This window comes from Monodelphis domestica, chromosome 3 (assembly GCF_027887165.1).
Source record: "Monodelphis domestica isolate mMonDom1 chromosome 3, mMonDom1.pri, whole genome shotgun sequence".
In the NCBI taxonomy this organism is placed as follows: Eukaryota; Metazoa; Chordata; class Mammalia; order Didelphimorphia; family Didelphidae; genus Monodelphis; species Monodelphis domestica.
Genome location: NC_077229.1, coordinates 94,420,308 through 94,441,686, shown reverse-complemented (window position 1 = coordinate 94,441,686; position 21,379 = coordinate 94,420,308). Strand labels below are relative to the sequence as shown.

The window sequence follows — 21,379 nt, the reverse complement described above, 5'->3', positions numbered from 1 at the left end:
CGGCTCTGGGCTCCCATCTCCCCTCCCCCGTCCCGGGGGCCTTTGCAGCTCCGGGCTCCTTGCCCAGTCGAGGCCGCCTCTTCTCCAGAGCTGGCAGAGCTTTAGGGGCTGTTCCCAGAGAGCCCCAGGCTACCCCCAGTGATATCCCAGGGCCAAGGGTTAACTGTGCCGAGGTCAAGGACGGGTCTCAGGCCTGCCTACCCCACCGCCACCGCCTTCGATTCGGTGAGCGCCTGGGGGGTGGGGGTGGGGGTGGGGTTAGGATGCTAGAGCTGAGAGGGACCTTCGAGGTCTCCTAGCCCAACCCCGTCCTTGTAGGAAAGTAAGAAGCTGAGAGGTTCCATTTATAAGCGGCAGTTGTAGAAATTTGAACTCGTTTTTAGACTCCCAAGTCCTGAGATCGTCCCATTACACCGAGCCACACGGAAGAAAACGCAGCCCTGGGACCTCTGTCACCCCTGGGTGACTCGCCTCCAGGCAGGGTTTGCATGCTCAGGAGGCCGGGTGCACTAGGCTCGTCCACAGAGGCAGCCTTTTTATGTGGGGCGGAGAGTTGTGGGGCTTGACCGAGGAAAAAACAGGCAAGGTGGGGGCGGGGTGAGGAGGTGTATGTGTAGCTCCTACTAGCTAAAAACCCGAGTCCTTGCTTCCCCCATCCTCAGGGAGCCAGGAGGTGCTGGGGACTACGCCCTCCCTCCTTCGCCCCCCCTTACTCCCCCACCCCACCCAGCGCAGGCTCTGTCCAAAGCAGACCCGGAGTCTGTCCCTCCCCTCAACTCCCACCCCTGCCGCCAGCCAGGGCAGAGAGCAGCCCCAGGCCCCACGCGCTCCACCCCGCTCCCAGCTCAGCCCGGTCTCCCCCCGCCCTCCCTTTTCCCCCAGTCACGTGACCATCCCGGCTACATCTCGGACTGGCAAGAGAGTCGGACTCTGGGGCCGTCTGGTGTTGGGGGGCGGTGACAGTAGCGAGCGCGGCGCGCGCGCGCGGCCCGAACTAACAGGATGGAACGCGCCCGGGAGGGCTCTCAACGCTCCTGCCCCCCTTCTCCTCCTCCTCCTCCCCGCGCCTAGAACCAAGGAGTTGGGGAAGCTCCCCCCAGGGGAGAAGGGAGGGAGGAGAAAGTGCGTGATTCCGGGACCACCCCCTCCACCCTAGGGACAGGGGCGGGGCACTGCCCCAAGCCCAGTGCATGCGGCCGGTTGGGGCATCCTAGAGGAGTCTCGGTGTCCGGCCCTCGCGCCGTGAGTGACCCTGCCGCGCGCGTGCGGGAGGGAGGAGGAGGAAGAGAAGGAAGCAGCAGCAGCAGCAGCAGCAGCCGCCGCCGCCGCCGCCGCATCAGAACGCGGATCCCGGCGCGGAAGGAGCCGAGAGATGGCCAGCGACGCGCTTCAGGTACAGGTCTGTGGGTGGCCAGGAGGCACTTGCCCCAGGCCTCTACTTCCAACCTGCCTCCCGCCCCCCCGCACTCCTACCCCGCAGTCTGGGTGGGGAGACACCCATCTCCTTACCATGATCCTCTATCCTTTCACGAGGGAAGGGGCCTCTGTGTATTTGTGGCACCTCCGTTTATCTCCCCAAAGCCCCCTTGTCCCGTCCCCCCAAATAGAAACCACACCTGGGATACCCATGTACATTTCAGATCCTTCCCATGCAAGCCACCCACTCCTCAGCCACCGTGAAGTTTCCTGTGTCTGATTTATCCCTCCTCCCCCTTGTCGGGTCTCCAAAGTCAGTCTTGACAGTCCTTCCGGCTGAGATCCTATGACTGATTCTTGGGGCCTGGGGCCTTCTATTTTCTGACCCAGTGAGTGGAGCCGGGCTGGGGAGGCGACTGCCCATCCCTGCCCCAGCTCGCATGGTAGATAGACTCCCTCCTTCGGGTCCTGCGAAACAATCCCCCCACCCCCACCCCCATTCCACCTCACTCAATCCCCCCAGGATGCGGACCTTGGAGAGCAGCCCCTAGCTCAGACTACAACTCGAGCCGTCGGGGGTGGGGTGGGGGGTGGGCTGGGACCCCAAATCCTCCTGAGCTCAAGGGAAGCCTTTATTTCCTTGGAATAGTGGTCAAGAGCAAAAGCTGTATTAATATGATTCTGGGGGACTGTGTGTTTCTTAGCCCTTAGGCCCGTCCACACTTCCCCCATTATTTGTTTGTATGTCCCTGTGCCTGCCTCCACCCCCTGGTCTAGGAACCGAGGCTGCCTTCCCCATGGCCCCGCCTCCCCAGCAGGTGCAGCTCCACCTGTCAGCCCTGCCTCCTTCCTCCCCATCTGCCAGCAGTGCCAGACCCAAGGATCATAGGATCATGGGATTTGGAGCTGGCAGCCAGCTTAGCAATAATCTAATCCAACCTCCTCATTTTACAAATGGGGAAACTGAGGCCCGGAGAAGGAATTTGCCTAAATTCAAACAGGGAATAAGTAGAGGAGCCAAGATTCAAACCCAAATTCTTCAGCTCCAAATGCAGTGCTCTTTCCATTAACCCATACTGCCTAATTCAAGCCTTAATTCAACTTCAGGAATCCCTCCCAGACTTCCCTTTCCATAAGGAGTTCTCATTTTTGACCTGGACTGTAGTGGGCAGTGGCCTACTCATTTGAGGCTGAGCCGGTGGCTATTGGCCTCCACCTTAGAGTTCAAAGAGAGAGAAAAGGGAAGGAACAGAGAAAGTCCCTTAGCTACCTTCCCCAGAAACTACTGGCCAAAGCCCTGAGCAGTGCCAGGATATCAGGACCTGCTTCTCTCCTTGACTTGGCCCTCACCTCCAATAGAGTCTCAAACCTTGATACTGGAATTTAAGGTTCTACTGATTGGCACCTGTTGATAGATGCCTTTTCACCCTAATTATCCCTCAAAAAAGAACCTAGGAATCCTTCCCTCTTGTCCAAAATACATTAGTTGATCAGTGGATTATTAATAATAGTAACTCCCTGTTCTATAGTGATCTATGACTAAGTACTTTCTTCACAATAACCCTGTTTGGGAAACTCAGAGAACCGAGGTGACATCCTCTGTGGTCACACAGTGAGGATTCAAACCTAAATCTCTCAGAGTCTGACAGTCTCTTCATCATACTGAGCTACACCCCCTCTAGAACCTAGAATCTGGAACTCGGAGCCACCCAGACCCTCTTTTATTCCCTCCTTTCCTGTCTACGTGTCTTATTCTCTTCCCTAAGTCTTGAGTTGTGGTGACAATGTGTCGTGGTGGAAAGAGCTGGGAGTCAGGAAATATAGATAAGAACCCAATACATTTTAGATGCTTTGGTTGTCCTGAGAATTTTGAATGTATTATAAATAGTTGTTTCAGTGAGCCCTGCTTAGAGGAAATTTTGTCATCTAGATTTTCATGTTCTTCAATAAAGATATACTATTTTTAAAAGTTTAATTCCTATCCAGCTTAGGAAGAAATGTAACACTTCATGGAACATAAAATGCATTTTAAGAAAACTTTAATGGAAACGCATTGTAGGAGACTCTACCTTAATTAGATGTCAAAAGGTTTTTCTGAGCATAGTAAACTCTTAACAAATTCACATCACCGAAAGCTGAGTGCTACATTCGGCCTCGGACTCTGAGTAATCTTAGACAAATCTCTCCTCCTCTTTGGGCCTCAGTTTTCTCATGTATAAAGCAAGGGAGAGAGCACCTTTCAACTTTGACATTCTATGACTACAAGTATCAGGTAACTCTCCTTTCTAACATCATAACTGAGGGCCTAGTCAAGTCTGAGAGTGACTGTCTAGGCTGTTGGTCTCCTGTTCCAGACTCACTGAGTTTCACTGTCCCAGAGCCAAAGGTGGAAATAGGTATAATGTTTTCAATCAGTACTCCCTCTTCCGACCCCAACTAACTCCTCTGGCTGTCCGGCTGTCGCTTTGTAACTGGGTTTTCATCTCCTTCTGCCACCTTCTTGTTCTCCCACCCTCTGTCCCTTCTATGTCTCCTCCTTCCTGGTGGCACTCTCCTCCTCCCCCATCTCTATCCTTCCCCACTACCAAGTCTGGAGGGAGCGTCCCTCGGCCAAGCTGATGGCAGGGCCCCCGTGTGGAGGAGCCAGCCGCGTCTGGTGCTGCCGATCGCACAAGGTTAGACACCAACCCACTGTTGATGAGGTGGGCAGGGGTTCTGGGGGTGGGGGCGGACATAGAGGTCTCTGGGAGAAGGAACATGCTTTGGGGGGTGGTATATGAATTACCTCCTGCTCCTCTTCCCTTTCCAAAAGAGCAGGGAGAGCTAAGCTTAAAGAAGGAATAAACCTTTGGAGGAGGATCACTAGATGCCTGGATCCTCAGGATCATGAGGGGATGATTGATTTTCTCTGTGCCTCAGTTTCCTCCCCCTGGAACACTTTCCTCCAAGAATCCAGTGGTCCTGTCTGTGATCACTGAGCATCAGCCCTCCTAGGTCTTGAGGAAGACCTGGAAGGAGGGCTGGGTCTTTCCTCTATAAAACTCTACCCGAGCCTCCTACTGCCAAACCCTGGACTCTCCAGTCCTTGCTGGCTAGCTGGAAAGGGTAAGGGGTAACATCAGTTCCCCAACAAATTTGGCATAAGTTCAATGCTTTGTCAGTTTGAGCCCTCCCATCCCCAAGTTAAAGGGAACATAGTTTCTTCATCTGTAAATAAGGATGACATCTCTGCTCTGTCTCAGTTTCCCATCCTGGAAACGGCAATCTTATTAAAAAAGTTAAGAATTAAGAAGATCCTTGCCCCTTCTAGCTCTGAAAATGTGACTGCAGATTAGATTCAAGGCTATTGTTAAGCCCTTCTCCTTCCTCCTGCATTTCTTCTGGGAGGAGACCCTAGTGTAACCCCAGGACAAGTCTCCAAAACAGAAGGCCAATGCCTAGTTCCAGATTCCTACCCCACACTTTCACCAACATAGATACCTGATCCCTAAGAGAGGCAGCAAGATACACGGCGAAAGAAAGTATATGGGGAAAGCACGGTTCTAGTCCAAGTTTTGTCCCTAACTTTCTGTGTGACCTCATGTAAATGACAACCTCTACTGACCTAATTTTGCCCATCTATAAAATAAGAGAATTGAATTAGACAGTCTCTGTGGTCCCCTTCAGCTCTGATGATAGTCATAATAATATCAGCTTATATTTATGTAACATTCATGGATGGCAGAGTGCTTTCTTAATATTAAAATTTATATAAATGTGTTAGTGTTACGAAAGTGCTTAACATACATCATCTCATATAATCCTCACAAGTATTGTTAGAGCCATTTTACAAAGGAGGAAACTGAGCCTGAGAGTTTGTGGCTTAACCATATTTTCTGTTCATATGGCACTTTATGGCTTACTCCTTCCGACAAATCGTAGACAGCCTGCAATAATGGAGAGAGGCCTGGCATGTGGAATCAAAGGACTTCAGTTTCTTCCTCTGAAGATGGAGGGACTGAACTAGATGGTCTCTAAGGGCTCTTGGAGCTCTAAATCCTATTACCCATGTGAGAACAGTAGTTTAGGTCTAAATATCCTCATTTTACAGAGGAGGAAACAGGCTGAGAGGGCTAGCTCAGTGATTTGCCCTTGGTAGCAAGTGGTAAAAGTAGGACAGAAACCCCAGTCTTCTGACTATAAATCCTGCATTCTTCCCACTATTCCATAGCTGCGCCCATGGACTCTGAGTCTCCTCCCAAGTGGTGCTGATGGGGGGGGCTGGGGTAAGGAGAGAATCTGCAATCTGTCCCAGAACAGATGGTAGAGGGTGGCTTCCTAACTCCCTCTATCTTCCATCAGCCGTTTCTATTCCCCCCACTATCACCACCACCACCACCACTTATGATGGGCCAGGGCAACTGGGGAAAGCTGCAGGTTCCTCTGTTCTCTCTTCACTCCTAGTCCCAATTCTAGGTTAAGGACCAAGGATGCCTGGAGCTTCACCCCACTGTCTCCAGGAAGTGTGTGGGCTGGCAAAGGGAGCCTAGAGTTAGGACGCCTGGGTCCGCAATGTGGGAAGGTGGGGCCTAGAGCTGTGTATTCTGGATGCTTAGGTCTGTGGGAGAGGAAGGAGCCCCTCCTCCCTATGACTCACCCCCCCAGGGGCCAAGGGGTTAATTAGCTGTCAAGGCAGGCCCTTGAGGGTAGGAGGAGAGCTACACACATATCTCCTCCTGCCCTGTCCTCCCCCAACTCAATCATTTTCCTTCCTTCCCTCCCCAGCTACTGGTTCTGAGTGGCCTCCCCTGCCCCCCTCATTGCTTGTCCTGTCCCTCTGTCTGTCTGCCTGTCTCCATACTAACACAAGTCTCTCTGTTTGTCTATCCTGTGTCCGGGTTAAGGATGTCCGGTTTCAGCTCAGGAAGCCTCGGAACCATTCAAAATGCCAGACATCATTGGGGGTGGGGATGCCTGGGTCCTGGACTGGTATAGCAGGCTGATAGGAGAAGGAAAGTATGGCTTCATTTCAGGGGCTGTGGATGCCTGGGACCTGGAGACTCTGCTGCAGGAAGTGGAAATTCCTAGAAATGGAACAGGGCATCCCAGCTTGGGCTAGTCCAATAGTTCTTATCAATTTTTATGCCAGTCTTATGAAGCTCAGGGAAAACACTGTTTTTAATTGTGTGAAATAGAATGAAAACCAATTATCTTGAAATACAGCCATAAAAATCTATTTAAAATAACAACAACTTTAGTTTGTGGACCCCAGGTTAAAAAGCCCTGGGCTCATCCCTCTCTTCTCTAGGCCTCAGTTTGCTCCATTCCTCCAAAGGAAAAGGTTTAATTAGACGGTCTGTAAGGTTCTTTCCAGCTCCAAGTCCTATCAATCCTATGACTCCTAATTCCAGCCAAAATGTTCAGTCTGGAGGAAGGAGAAAGCTTCTCCTTGACCCTAGGTAACCCTGGGGCAGCTGCAGACCTAGGCCCCAAGGCTCCCAAGGCTGAGCATCCCAGCCAGAGTAAGGAGAGAGTCCAGAGCAGGGATTGGGTCAGGCCCAGTGACCTCTCCCCGCCCCACATTCCTGGGTGACTGAGGTCACCGGCTTCAGTCCTGCTGCTTCTACAGCTGAGTTCAGCTGGCCCTAGAAAAGAGGACTGGGGGAGTCTAATCAGTGACAGGAGGCAGGCACCGCGCCGTGGGAAGAGGAGGAAGCTGGGAAGACTCCGTGCCCCTTCCCCATTCCTTTCCTCTCCGTCTTCCCCTTGAGAGTCAAGGTCATTGAAAGAGCCCTAAGTGGAGAAGGAAGAAGACCTGGGCTCAAATCTTGGTTCTGTCACTTACTAAGTATGACCTTGTACAAATTACTTTTACTTCTCCCTCTCGGTCTCCATTTTCTCATCTATAAAATGAGTTTTTGTTGTTGACTTGTTTCAGTCATGTCTGTCTCTTCAGGACTCTGTGCTTTTTTGGGCAAAGATACTGGAGTAGTTTTCTATTCCCTTCTCCAGCTCATTTTACAGATGAGGAAATGGAGGCAAACAGGGTGAAATGACTTGTCCAGGGCCACACAGCTAGTAAAGTGTCTGAGGTCAATTTTGAACTCAGGGAAATGAGTCTTCCTGACTCCAGGCCTGGCACTATCCGAGATGCCCTATAAAATGAGAGGGGTAAAGTGGGTAATCTTCCAAGTCCCCTCGGGCTTCAATTTCCTCCTTCATCCTCCTGATCTTATTAGTCAGGGAGAGGGAAGGATAGTCCTTGCCTCTCCTCCTTCTCTCATGAAGCTGACTGATCTTGGGTCCCACATTAGCAGGATTTGGAATCCCTGGGCTTCAAGAAGGCCCCAGAGTCAGCATTTACTCATTTTCTAGGACACCTCCTGGCTACCCACAGTTACTTCAAGAGAGTGTGTGTTTGGGAGACTAGAAGAGGAATCTTGATATAGTGGCTTGAATCCTGCCCCTGGGTGACCTTGGGCAAGTCATAACCTCTCTGGCCCATAGTTTCCTCATCTGTAAAATGAAAACGTTGGACTAAATGGCCTCTGAGACCCCTTCCCCCTATAGATCTGTGATCCTAAGTTCCTTGAATTGGGGTCCAGGCCCAGCTCTTGAATTGGGGTCCAGGCCCAACTCTTGAATTGGGGTATAGTCCTGAGACTGCTCATGTAGGCATAGGCCTCTAGGCCTGGGGTAGGAGCAGGCTATGAACAATGGAGAGGGGATAAGGGGTAGAGGGGTGGGGGGGGTTGGGAAGGAGAGGAAACCTCTTACTCAGGCTGGGGGGGGGGGTGAATAGGCTCTTTGTGGGGCCTGGTCCAGCTGGCCTCAGCCCTGGGGGGATTGAGTGGCAGCAGGGAGAGGAAGGAGGTCACATTGCTGGCTAGGAGGGGTGGCTCCTGGCTTCCATGCTGGGTGGAGGGGAGAAGGGGTCTCCTGCCCCGATTCTCCCCTTGTCTAGAAGGTAATTTGACCCTGGAGTCACTCCATTCCGTGTCGGGTTTAAAGGGAACCCAACCTACAGCTATGGGACTCATGGAGCAAGGTGGTCTTGTAGGAGAGAGGGAGGACATGGGTTTGGGAATCACAAAGGGTTGATTTGAACCCTACTGAGCTCCCTTAGGAAGAGTCACTAACTTCTGGGGGGCAGAAGGAAGGAGATTGGACTCGGATGATCTGTTAGGTGATTTCAGGCTCTGGATCCCAGGTTCCCTCCACTCCCAGACCCAGCTCATCACAAGGGCTGCCGGAAGTGGGCTCAGGCCTAGGAGGAAACAGGAAGTCTGGTATGAGAGACAGAGCAGGACAGGCTATACGCAGGGTGGTGGGGGAGAAGGAAGAGAGGAGAATCAGGGTTCAGAAAAAGGAGAGCAGGGCCTTTGGAAGAGCTGTGTTCTCACCAAAAAAAAAAAAAAAGGTTGGTTTTAAGAGTCCAAAAGAGATGAGCTGATTTGTTTCTCCTCTGCATAGGTATGTTTGCATAGGACATAACTAAGCCGTTTTTCAGTTTACCTTTCTAAAAAATAAAGGGATTGGACTAGAGGATTTCTAATCTATTGCACCTCTAAAACATAGGATCCCCAAATCCCATGGACCAAGGTCAGCCTCTTTCTACCTTCCTGGGGGCACTATGGGCCCAGCAAAGGAGATATGTAGTAGATGAAAAGGTCCACCAGGAGGCACCCTCACACATCACCCTAGCCCTCCCTTATGACCCAAGTCAGCCCTAGAACTAGAGGAAGAGGGGGTGACCCTCATCATTTCCCTTGGAGGGACCCCAGAGTTTCCAGATGGGATCTGGCAGGCTGGTCCCTTCTATGTCCAGGAGAGGGATGTGCCTCCTCTTCAGTGTTCCCCTGAGTCGATGGTCCCCTTGCCCCCTCCCCCCGGGGGGCCCACATAGAAAGGCCTGGGACAGGCAGGAAAGAGGAAGTAACACACAGAGCTCTGGGCCTAGCCAGGAAGAGAGGGCGGAGCCGCCCAAGGACCCAGGATGGCGGAAGCTGAGCCCCCCTCGGACCCGGAGCTAGAGGTGGGGGACTGGGCCGGGGTTTGGGGGGTGGACCTTGGGGGTTGGACTCCTGAGCATTGGGGATAGATACTGTTTGTTCACTCTCTTCAGCCATCTGTCTCTCCTCCCACTTCAGTCCCCAGCTACTATCAACACAGGAAGGCCAAGGCCAATGACATACGTTCCTTCTGGGGCCACTAAGGTATAGGGTCTGACTGGGGTCCAGTAAGAGGTGATGACAGGCAGGATGTGGAACATACAGCTACCAGGTTACGTGCCCCCCCCCCACCTTGAGGTGACTAAGGAGTTTTCTTGGTCAGGGTTTGAGGCAACTTAAAGATCAGTCACAACAAAGATTCTGGGTGACCCTGGGATACTTCTGGTCAGGAATCTGGATTTATTGGAATCACTGCCCAACCAGAATTCTTGGTCATGTAGGGCCATTCCCTTTAGGGCTTTGGGTGGCTCTGTCATTTCAGTTAGAACTACTGAGGACAGATACCTCCTCTCTGTGGGAACCTGTTACACACAGCCTTCACCCTAGACCTGATTCAGACTCAGGGCTTCTTGGAGTTCAGAGGAAAGAATATGTTCTAGAAGGCTGTGAGAATGGGTGGGTAGAGGGGAAGAGAGGCAGCCCCTAAGTAGAAAAATAAATATTTCAGGTCAAAGGTATATGAGACATGTACCCCAAGGATTTATCAGACTAAGGGTGGGTCCTTGAGCCTCTGCCCCACAACTTGTCTGTAAGGACTCCACCCAAAAAGTCTGTACCTAGCACCTACTGTGTGTATGACTAGCACTTTGTAGGGCTGTGCTGGGCCTTACCCAGTTTCTGGTAAGGGAACTCAGATTCTCTTTTCCCTGCCTCCTTCCGCTAAAAACTATGAGCAACTGTAGGGATGGAGTTCAGCTTTAAAAGGTCATCATTTTAAAGGTTCATCTGAGGGTAAAGACAACTCCTTATGGGCTAGGGCTGCTAGGGATAGCTTTCTGGAGGCTAAGGGTGGAGAGAAGGGGAGGGAAATGGACTGCTAAGACAAGAAGTCTGGACTATTCTGGGATAGGAAAAGGGGAGTTTGGGGGAAGATAGAGAAAGGTAGAAAGAGAGTATCAGGATCTGTGTTCAAGTCCTTTCTCTGCAACTTATAGTGTGATCTTGGGAAAGTCACTTCCTCTCTATGGGCCTCAGTTTCCCTCTATGTAAAATGAAAGAAGGTCGGGCAAGATTATTTCTGAGGTCCCTTCTAGCTAATAATCTTTAGATCTCTGAATGTGGTTAACACATTTTCAGGAGTTTTAAAATGCTAGCCTGAAGAAACTGGGAATTTAAATGTCATCTGATCCAACTCCATTATATGGTATGGAAGTATCAGGTGTGAAGAGATGGCATGACTTGGCAGAGGTCACATAATAGCAGATATGGGATTCAGGCGTCTCTGATTCCAAACCCTTTCCACTGCCTCAGTTTCCTCAAATGAAGAGATTTGACTAGTTCTAGCTCTGCCTTATGATTTCATCTCAAGAACCTGTCATGTCAGCCTGAGGAAACTGAACATGGTCCCCTATATGAAGTGTTTCCTCATCTTCCCCCTGGTTCTCCTAATTTCAAGCCCTTGAGTGCTGAGCTAGGAGCTGTCCTTCTGTCTCCTCCACAGAGTGAGCCTGGGACTTGGTCAGTGCTGGAGCAGCTAGGCCTGGCAGGAGCAGATCTGGCAGCCCCAGGGGTCCAGCAGCGGCTGGAACTGGAAGTGGAGCGGCTCCGTCGGGAGATCCGAAAGGAGCTGAAACTGAAAGAGGGGGCAGAAAATCTTCGGCGGGCAACCACTGACCTAGGCCGAAGCCTGGGACCAGTAGAGCTGCTGCTAAGGGGTTCTACCCGACGCCTGGACCTGCTGCACAGCCAACTGCAAGAGCTCCATGGCCTTGTGGTGTTACATGAGCCCCGCCAAGCCCAGCCCCAGCTCGGCCAGGCTCAAGGTGAGCAAGATTTTACTGAAGTCCCTAGGAAAGAGGCCTGAGAAGTCCGGAGACAGCAGAGAGCCTGGGCCCTGAGGGAAGCCTGCTAGGGATGGAGAGAGGGTCCAGGTTGAGGGGCAATGTAGATGCCAGGGTCTCCAGGGAGAATAGAAAGACTAGACTTGTTGGTGTTTCAGGCCCACAGTAGGGCTACCTCCACAACATCTCAGGGTGGCTTTAAAATGGGGGATACCTGGGTCCACTCTTCATCCCTTGAGACTCTCCTTTAAGCGGGGAGACAGATGCCCAGTCTCTAAACTCTGTCTCCACTAGAAAATGTTGTGGGGAACACAGAAGGGTCAGGAATCCAAGAGTCCAGCCTCCCAGCCCCCAGCTTGTCTTTCTAGCTTAGGGTGGAAACCACACCAGCAGCTCCCCTTACCTCAGCTCCCCATGAAATATTCAGACTCCAGGCAGGCAGGGCAGCAGCAAAGCAGCCGGCTACTTTGGCCTGAGAGGTAGGATGCTAGAGTTCCTAGTTTAGCCACTATTTTTCAGGGGAGACAGTTATGTGGCACACCAGGAAGAGAGTGGTAAGCTTGGACTAGTGTGTTCCAGGACCAATCAGTTCCAGCCCAGACTCCTGACTGGGTCCTGGGCCAGAAGTAACCCTGACCTCCCTGTCTTCCTGTGGTTCCCAGATGGCCCCCAGTCCCCCAACTGCCCGGCCACCAGTCTGAGCCTGGTGGCCGGCTTGGAGAAGCAGCTGACCATCGAGCTCAAGGTCAAGCAAGGGGCAGAAAACATGATCCACACTTACAGCAATGGCAACACCAAGGTGAGCTATGAGCTGAAGCCTGGGGCTGGGAGGGAAGATTCTTCTCTGAACCCCTCTGCACAGGGCTGGGGGGTCTGGGAAGGAAGGGGTAGGGGAGCCTTGGCTTGGCCAAGATTCGGCTAATTCATCTGTAAAATGTTGAAAAGAACCCCAGACTGAGTCAGAGGACCTGAGTTAGAACCCTGTATCTACTTCACTAGCACTGTAACCTCGGGCAAATAAGCCCCATTTCCCTTTCTGGACCCCCTTCCTCATCTTTGAGATGATGATCTCATGCCTCTCAGCTCTAACATTCCATGACCCCAAGTTGAAGATGGTCCATAGAGCCCTGTTGAAAAGGGACAGCAGCTCAGGCGGGCCAGTTGGCCATCCCCCATCCCATCCTTCCAAAAGAAGGGACATCATTTGCATGAGGTCCTAACAGAGATGGTAGCAGAAGTGGGATCCAGCCCATTCAGGTGATTATAAATTCAGGGCCCTGTCCACAGCGCTGGACTGCCCTGTGAGGTTAGCCCTGGGGGGGCATCGACAGTGCCAAATGGAAAGGGACGGGCAGGACAAGTCCCATCTCTTTATTTGCACGATGACTTAGGTAGAGAAGCATGCATTTGACTAGAAGTCCCTCTGGGCCTCTGAATTCTTCTGGGACCTCCTGCCTTTTCTGGCTCTGTTTCTTCATCTGTGAATGAGGAGGTCAGATTGGACAATTCCCAAGGTGTCTTCCAGTCCTGACTTTCTAGGATTTTCTAAGGACATACATAGGTGGATCTCATGGGTGTGAGAGAGGATGTAAGGACACACACATACTCCACAGTGTGGATACAAGACCCCCCTCTCCCCCCACATTCTTTACTAGGCCTGGGGGGGGGGGGTGGGAGGGTGCAGGTTTCTCCCTCCCCTTCACCCATTCCACCCCTCCCTCTCCCTCTTCCAGGACAGGAAGCTTCTGCTCACAGCCCAGCAGATGCTGCAGGACAGTAAGACCAAAATCGACATCATCCGCATGCAGATTCGAAAGGCCTTACAGGCTGGACAGCTGGAGAATCAGGGCCCGGAGGAGTCACATGGTGAGGGAGCTCCCCTGTCCTGTGTGGCTCCTTCCCGAGCCAGCCAGGAAGAAGGAGGGAGGGAGCCAAAGTCAGAGGAAGAGGGAGGGAGGCAGAGACCCACCTTGGGAGGTGGAGGGAGGATAAACCTGCCTCAGTGTGGCCCATGGTGGGGGAGCCTCAGTGCATGTCTGCAGCTAGGTGTGCACTGTGTGTGACCTGGAATGTCGCTGCTGCTGGCGGGAGGGGGACGCGTTCCTCCACAGGGACATTAACTCCTTGGTGGCCACAGGGGGCCCGGACCTGGGGGCGGTGGAGCTGCGCATCGAGGAGTTAAGGCACCATTTCCGAGTGGAGCACGCGGTGGCCGAGGGTGCGAAGAACGTGTTGCGCCTGCTCAGTGCTGCCAAAGCCCCGGACCGCAAGGCTGTGTCCGAGGTACCTGGTGAAAGAGAGAAAGAAGGAAGGAGGGCTGGTGCCAAGGGGGCGGGCCCGTGGGAGGGGCATGGTCTGGAGAGGAGGAGCCTCTGGCAGGGGCGGAGCCATGGGCGGACTTAAAGGACTGGGGAAAAACGGAAGGGGAGGGGAGCAAAGGTTCCCGGTCTGAGGGTCCCTGCCTCTGCTCTCTGCTCCCCTCTGCCCCTCCTAATGCCTCTCCTTTCCCTGTGTATCCCATCCTCCTCCAGGCCCAGGCCAAGCTGACAGAGTCCAGTCAGAAGCTGGCGCTGCTTCGGGCAGCCTTGGAACTGCGCCTTGGGGAGCTGCCAGCGGAGCACCCCAAAGGGAGACTGCTGCTGGAGGAACTGGCGATGGCTTCATCTTCGACCTTCAGCACTCGCATTGGCCCCTTCCCTGCCACGCACTACAGCACACTCTGCAAACCCTCACCGCTTACAGGTGCTCCCCGATTCAAACTGCACCATCCGACCAAATATTAGAAATCCAGGGGTCCCAGCCCAGTCCCAAGTCCTGCCCCAGCTTGCCTCTATTGGGGACCTCTGATCCCCATCCTCAAGCAGAATAGCCCCCACTTTCTGATACAATGATGTCCAAACCTTGGCCATTCACTGCCCCCAACTGGTCCAAATTTGCCTCCTCACATCTTCCCCCCAACATTGTTCACACAGCAGCCCTTCAAGACCTGGCTCTAGTGGCCAGACTGGATTTAGGTTCCCAACCTCTGCAAAGTCCTATCCAAAGTCTTAGCTGTCCTGGATCTTAGCATCTGGTTCCTAGCATCTCAGGCCCTGGCATCAGAATCCCCATTCCTTATTCTCCCTGACCAGTCTGAGGGATTGGCTCCTAGCCTCCCAAACCCATTTCTGAATCTCTGTCCTTTGAAGATCTCAGCACCCTTTTTGGCCCCTGTATGACCCCAAACTTTACCATCTTTTCCTGATCCAGTTCATCCCCCAAATCTCTCCCTAATCCTCTCCCTAAATAGTTGTCCAAATTCCATTCCCTCTATTCCTTATTATACTGAGATCTGGTTCCTAGCTCTATTTCAGCATCATAAACTCCATTCAACCCCGCCCCCCCAAACTCTGTAAAATCTAGGTTTCAAACTCCACCTTTCACATTTCCTAGGATTTTGTTCAAAGCCCCATGCTCCCCCCCAAACCCTTCCCTAGTTTCTTCCTCTAAGTATCTGAAGTTAGTACTTTCTTTTTCTAGCCACTTTGTCCCTTGCTTCTTGGGAAGTACGGTGCCTGCCCCCAGCTCCAGATGTTCTTTAGGACCCTTGCATCCAGGCTCCTGCCTCATCCCCCTCTTCAGGACCTAGGCCCTAGCTAGGGCCATAAACCTTGCCTTTTGGGAGCCCTCCTGATCCCCCTCTCCCCACAGGGACACTGTCAGTTCGTGTGCTAGGCTGCAGTGGCCTTCCTGAGACTGTCCCTTGGAGTTCTCCCCCAACTTCAGGGAGCTCGGGCACCTCTGAAAGCCGGCCCTTCCTGGGCCGCCCAGCCAGAGGCCTCTATAGCAGAAGTGGCAGCCTCAGTGGCAGGGGCAGCATCAAGACGGAGGAGCCAACCAGCTGAGTATCTCTCTGATATGATGAGGGGAAGGATAATATGGGGACTGAGGATGCATGGGGAGGTGTTGGGAGAGGAGATTTTTGGGGAGTAGGAACTGACTGACATCATGACCCCTTCACAGACGAAGTCAGTGCTGTGCTCAAGGTAGACAACACAGTGGTGGGCCAGACACCATGGAAGCCGTGTGGCCCTAATGCCTGGGACCAGAGCTTCACTCTGGAGCTGGAAAGGGTGGGTAGTTTGCAGAAAAGGGTCTGGGAGGGACAGTGAAGGATGTGGGGGGCTACAGTGGTATTGCTGCAATGGTGAAGGGAAGGCCATGGAAACACAAGAACCAAAGATGGTTCCTCTCTGATCTGCCCCCAGGCCCGAGAGCTCGAACTCTCTATATTCTGGAGGGACCATCGTGGCCTGTGTGCCCTTAAGTTCTTGAAACTTGAGGATTTTTTGGACAACCAGAGACATCAGGTGCAATTAGAGTTGGAGCCTCAAGGTTGTCTTCTGGCAGAGGTATGGCCCTTGAACCCTGTGTCTCCCAGGAGCCCTATTCCTTTTCCCCAGCTTTAGACTTCCTAGGAATGCCTACTGTCAGAAGTATGGCCTCCCACTAGCCTTCCTTAAGTCTGCCAGCTACTGGACGTTTGGCCCATAGCCTCCAAAGATCCTGCTCCATGAAGTACCAGCTACCAGCCTCCCCAGCCCTCCACCCTTGGTCTTAGGCTTGGTGCCTAGGCTCAGAAATCAGGGTTTGAAGGTGTCTTCCTTCCTCCCAGGTCATCTTCCACAACCCAGTTATTGAGCGGATCCCAAGACTCCAGAGGCAAAAAAAGGTGTTTTCCAAGCAGCAGGGTAAGTGAAGAGGGCTCGGCAAGGCAAGTGGGTCAGAATCAGGACTTCAGAGCATGACTCCTTCTCCCTCTGATGCACAGGGAAAGCTTTTCTTCGGGCCCGGCAAATGAACATTGACATTGCCACATGGGTGCGACTCCTTAGGCGGCTTCTTCCCAGCCCCAATTCTACAGGCACTTTCAGCCCAGGGGCCACCACTGCTGAAGGCCGAACCTCAGGGTAAGAACCTCTCTGCCCATCCCCTCTCCTTTCCCCAGTCTTTGGTCACACTAGAGTGAATCTGCAAGCCTGACGCCTCTATCCCCTGAGCACACAGACTAAGAAATTCTGGTAGCCCTTTCCTCAAACTCTTAGCATATAGGATAAGGAAGCTAGGGCCTCCTCCAAAGCTTATAGGGTAAAGGACTTTGACCCATGTCCTTGTCTGAGACCCTTTCCTTTCAACATCTTTCTGCTCTCTTGCATTTGGAATTCCCTTTGCTAGCATTCCTTCCAAGCATTGGGAACTGAACTCAGACAACATTTCAGATTTTCTCCTTCATCCCTTAAGCAAACAAGAAAGCAAGCATTTATTAAACACCTACTATATGCCAGGCTCCGAGGATACAAAAATAAAAACAAAATAGTCCCAGCCTTCAAGGAGCTTACATTCTTACTAAGGCAGACAAACATGAATGTACATCTGTAGATATATTCAAAGTAGATATATTCATTTTTCTTTGGTGGGGGAGTACTAATAGTTGAAGGGATTTTATAGGGATAGCTAAGTAGCACAGTGGATAGAGCAGCAGGCCTGGAGTCTAGAGGACTGGGTTCAAATTTGGCCTCACATATGGCCTAGCTGTGTGACCCTGGGCAAGTCACTTAGCTGCAATTGCTTAGCCCTTACTACTCTTCTGCTTTAGAATTGATATTTTAGTATTGATTCTAAGACAGAAGGTAAAGGGAAGGTGGGAAGAAAAGAAAGAGAGAAAGGGAGGGAGGAAGAGGAAGAAAGAAGGAAGAAAAAAAAGAAAGAAGCATTTGATTTGAGTCTTGAAGCAAGTTAGGGGTTCTAAGAGACAAAGGCAAGAAGGGAAGGGCTTTGTAGGCACTGGAGGCTGCCAGTGCAAAGGAATGGAGTCAGGTGATGGGGTATGGGGGTGTGAGGGGATGAAAGAAGGCCTGGTTTGCCAGCCTCTAGAGTTAAGAGGAGTAATGTGTAAAGAGACTAGAAAGGTCAGTTGAGGCCAGCTTTTGAAGGGCTTGAACCCGAGGACACTGACCACCTTTATGCCCCCTTCCTCCTCTCCAGGGACATTCCAATTGAGAAGCTGAACCTGGACTCAGATAGCTCCACCCAGAAAAGTCCTCTGGATCTCCTCTCCAGCCCTTCCAGCCTTTCCAGCCCCTCCTCCCTGGTGAGGCCCCTCTCACTAATGGGTAGCCCAGCTCCCTGCATGTAGAGATTGGGGGAGTTTTACCCCAGGGGAAAGCAGTGGCTCCCTCACAGTGATACTGAGGCAAGGCTAGAAGCCAGGTTCCTTTTCTGGGTCAGAGATGGAGGCCCTTCGGGAGAAGAGGCTGAGCAGGAGGGATTCGGGCTTGAAAGGAGGAACTTCCCTTTATTTCCGCTGACCCTCTAGAGTCCCAGAAGCCAGGACACCCCACAGCCCTCGGAATCCACGCCAGAAGACAGAGAGACCCCTGGACCCACCCCAAGCAGGTAACTCCCCGCCCTCCTCCTTGCTCCCTTTCTGGCCCATGCCTGGGTCTCCACCAGCCCCTCTCTCCTCTCCAGCCCCCTGAGGACGTCCCCCCTGAGCCTGAACGACTTCAAATTCCTGGCGGTTCTGGGCCGAGGCCACTTTGGGAAGGTGAGGAAGGGGCTGGGACCCAGCGGGCTGAACCCTGGGCCCTCTGGAGGGGGAGACAGGCCCTGAGTCGTCCCTGCGCTCTCCCGCCCTCAGGTACTCCTGTCCGAGTATCTGCCCAGCGGGGAGCTCTTTGCGGTCAAAGCCCTAAAGAAGGGGGACATAGTGGCCCGGGACGAGGTGGAGAGGTGAGCCGGGGGTGGGGCCGGGCGGGGCCGATCGGGGCGGGGCCTCTGACTCCGCCCCCAACTCCTTCTGGCGGCTTTCTCCTCAGCCTGATGTGTGAGAAGCGGATCCTGGCCGCGGTGACGGGCGCCGGCCATCCCTTCTTGGTCAACCTGTTCGGCTGCTTCCAGACCCCCGAGCACGTGTGCTTCGTCATGGAGTACGCGGCGGGCGGGGACCTGATGCTGCACATCCACAGCGACGTCTTCACAGAACCCCGGGCGGTGTAAGCCCCGCCCCCATCCCCCTGCCCTCCTTCCGCCAGGCACACCCACCGCCCGTTTAGTGGATCGGGACTCTTCCAGGCTAAGATCCCCGAGCGGCTTGCCGTTGCCCTTTCCACCTCGTTTTACACGTGAGGAACCTGAGGCAAACAAGGTTAAGTGACTTGCCCAGGGTCACCCAGCTAGTGTCCGAGGCCCCTAGCAGATCCTCCTCCCTGTGCCAGGCACCTTCCATTGTCCCTCACCTCTCCGAGGCAGCTCTCCTGCGGAGCCCAAGACACGACCAGCGGCCCTATTTCTCCTCACAGGTTCTACTCGGCTTGCGTGGTGCTGGGCCTGCAGTTTCTACACGACCACAAGATTGTGTACAGGTGCGCATGCTGGGGAAGGGGTGTGGGTGGGTGGGTGGGTGTCAGGCCCGGAGGGTAGGGAGGGGCCCTAATTCCCGCCCCCCCCCCCTTCCAGGGACCTGAAGTTAGACAACTTGTTGCTGGACACGGAGGGCTACGTGAAGATCGCAGACTTTGGGCTCTGCAAGGAGGGTGAGTTAGAGCCACAGCCTGGGGAGGGGGCGCCGGGGAGAGAGGGCCACTTTCCCTCCCGCCTTTCCAACCCCTCCTCCACCCCCGCTGTAGGGATGGGCTTTGGTGACAGAACCAGCACGTTCTGCGGGACCCCGGAGTTCCTGGCTCCCGAAGTGCTCACAGACACGTCTTACACCCGGGCGGTGGACTGGTGGGGGCTGGGCGTGCTGCTCTATGAAATGCTGGTTGGGGAGGTGAGTCCTGAGGGAGGCTGGAGGCTCTTATCCTGGGGGATGCCTGAACCCTAAGGGAATCCTGGGATCAGAGACTTAGGGGGTTCCCAGATCCCCCAGGCTCAGCCCCATTTTACAGATGAGGCAGGATTGGAATCCAGGTCTTGTCTTCCAATAGAGGGCCTGGGCTCCCGGGTACCTGCTTTGGGAGACTCTGACAGGCCCAAAGAACTGGGATCCCCCTGAAGGGGGTGTTACTGGGGCTGACTCAAAGATGAGCATTTAGTGAAGTGGGGAGGAGCTGGAGAGGGGGTTCAGGCCTGGCAGCAGCAGGTGGCTCGGCCGTTGGTGACATGAAGTAGCCAGAGGACACGGGGACTGGCTCGTGTCCTGTGCTCTTACTCTTTCCCCTCTAGTCCCCATTTCCCGGAGATGACGAAGAGGAGGTGTTCGACAGCATTGTCAATGACGAGGTCCGATACCCCCGCTTCCTCTCCACAGAAGCCATTGGCATCATGCGCAGGGTGAGGACGGCTGGCCTCAAACGGGCACCCGAGGCCTTGACCCTCTGGGCCCAGCCCTAGGCATTGCCCACACACCGGGCTGTCCTGGTCTCTGTCTTCCCGGGTCAGAGCAAGGTTTGGGGCTGTTCTCGGCTTTGTTGGAGGGCCCTGGGATCCTAGCTTGATGGGGGTTAAGTGAGAGGAGTGGGGAGCAGAGTTCCAACCTAACTTTCTTCCAGCTACTTCGACGGAACCCTGAGAGACGTCTGGGCTCAGGGGAGAGGGATGCTGAGGATGTCAAGAAACAGCCATTCTTCCGGGTGAGATTGTTTGGTGCCTCGGTTTCCTTCCTTACACTAACTTCTCCCCCTCTTCCTTATGCCTTGTATTATCTCATACAATCTATTTCCTCCATCTGCACCCACTCACCACGTCTCTGTTGCTCTTTCCTCACGTGACAGACAGATACTTATTGGGGGGACGCTCTTGGGTTCAGTTTAAGGGACATGAGACAGTGGGAAGAGTCAGTGTTGGGGACACTATGGTTCACGGTTGCTGAAGAGGCATATGGGGTCACGTTCGGTGGGACACTGGGGCAAAGTAGGAGAGAATGCCGGAGATACAGGAATTGGACCGAGAGACTTGATATCAAATTAGAGCAATATTGGAGAATCATGTGGGAGTTTGGGGTTGGTGCTAAGAGCCCTGGGTATAAATTTTAGGAAACACTGATTAGTTAGATGGGGGAGGTAGTTTTAGGAAATACCGCTAGTGTGTTGTTGGGGACCAGAGATAAGTTTTGGGGGACACTGCTAGGTTAAACCTAGAAATATTAGGGGAGTGCTGGGAAAACTGACCATGGTAGCCTAGTGGAGAGAGCACTGGGCCTGTAGTCAGGAGACCTGAGCCCTGGGCAAAACTAGTTGTATGATTCCAGGCAAGTCATTTAACCTCTCTTTGCCTCCATATCCTCAAATGTATAATGGGGATAATAACAGCATCTACCTCAGAGGATTGTTGTGGAGATCAAATGAGATATTTGTAAAGCACTTTCGCCGGGCACTGTAGGTGCTATATAAATGTTTATTCCCCCTTCCCTGCATTCCTTTCCAGACCCTAGGCTGGGAAGCGCTACTCGCCCGCCAGCTGCCACCACCCTTCATTCCTGTGATCAAGGGCCGGACAGACATCAGTAACTTCGATGAGGAGTTCACTGGAGAGGCCCCAGCTCTGACACCACCCCGGGAAGCGCGTCCCCTCTCAGCTGCTGAGCAAGAAGCATTCAGGGACTTTGATTATGTCTCTAAAGGCTGCTAGCACTGCCTTTCCCCAACGGACAATGAATGGACTAAATCCTTCTATCCATCCCATTCTCTGCAGTTTGTAGTTTTTAAAAGGCCTTTGGGGTTTGCCCCATCAGAATAGCCTCTGCCTCCTTCTTATTCGCCAAGGGTTGTGTGGGGCTGGGGGAACTCAGTGAAGTGAGAGGGAAGCTATGAGGGAGCTACTTATTATCTGTGACTGGGCTTCATTTTCCTTTTTGGAGAGGGTCGGACGAACAATAAGGTCTCTTCTAGGCTGAAATCTATGGTCATATTTTTTGAAGACTTTGAGGGGAATGGGGCCTTGACCATTCTGGTTTTAGCCTCTGTGGGAGAAGGAATAGGACAAGGGCTTCAG

General features: G+C 53.1%; 1 protein-coding gene across 7 annotated transcripts; it reads left to right on the top strand.

The window, feature by feature from the left end:
• Nucleotides 1-49: 49 nt before the first annotated feature.
• Nucleotides 50-21,123, top strand: PKN1 (protein kinase N1). Of its 7 annotated transcripts, none has more exons than XM_056822582.1 (23): nt 50-225; nt 1,157-1,393; nt 11,068-11,389; nt 12,070-12,206; nt 13,141-13,273; nt 13,545-13,690; nt 13,939-14,149; nt 15,098-15,286; nt 15,410-15,519; nt 15,655-15,798; nt 16,062-16,137; nt 16,218-16,356; nt 17,432-17,537; nt 17,763-17,842; nt 17,918-17,993; nt 18,087-18,178; nt 18,265-18,441; nt 18,748-18,810; nt 18,905-18,981; nt 19,075-19,217; nt 19,613-19,720; nt 19,939-20,019; nt 20,813-21,123. In XM_056822582.1, the coding sequence occupies exons 2-23, from the start codon at nt 1,373-1,375 to the stop codon at nt 21,014-21,016; spliced, it is 2,835 nt and encodes a 944-aa protein (XP_056678560.1). In that variant the 5' UTR covers nt 50-225; nt 1,157-1,372; the 3' UTR covers nt 21,017-21,123. The 7 variants fall into 7 exon arrangements, with proteins under 7 accessions (XP_056678560.1, XP_056678557.1, XP_056678558.1 ...); XM_056822579.1 differs by having other exon boundaries at nt 1,157-1,399; XM_056822581.1 differs by having other exon boundaries at nt 75-225; nt 883-1,393.
• The last annotated feature ends 256 nt before the right edge of the window (nt 21,124-21,379 follow it).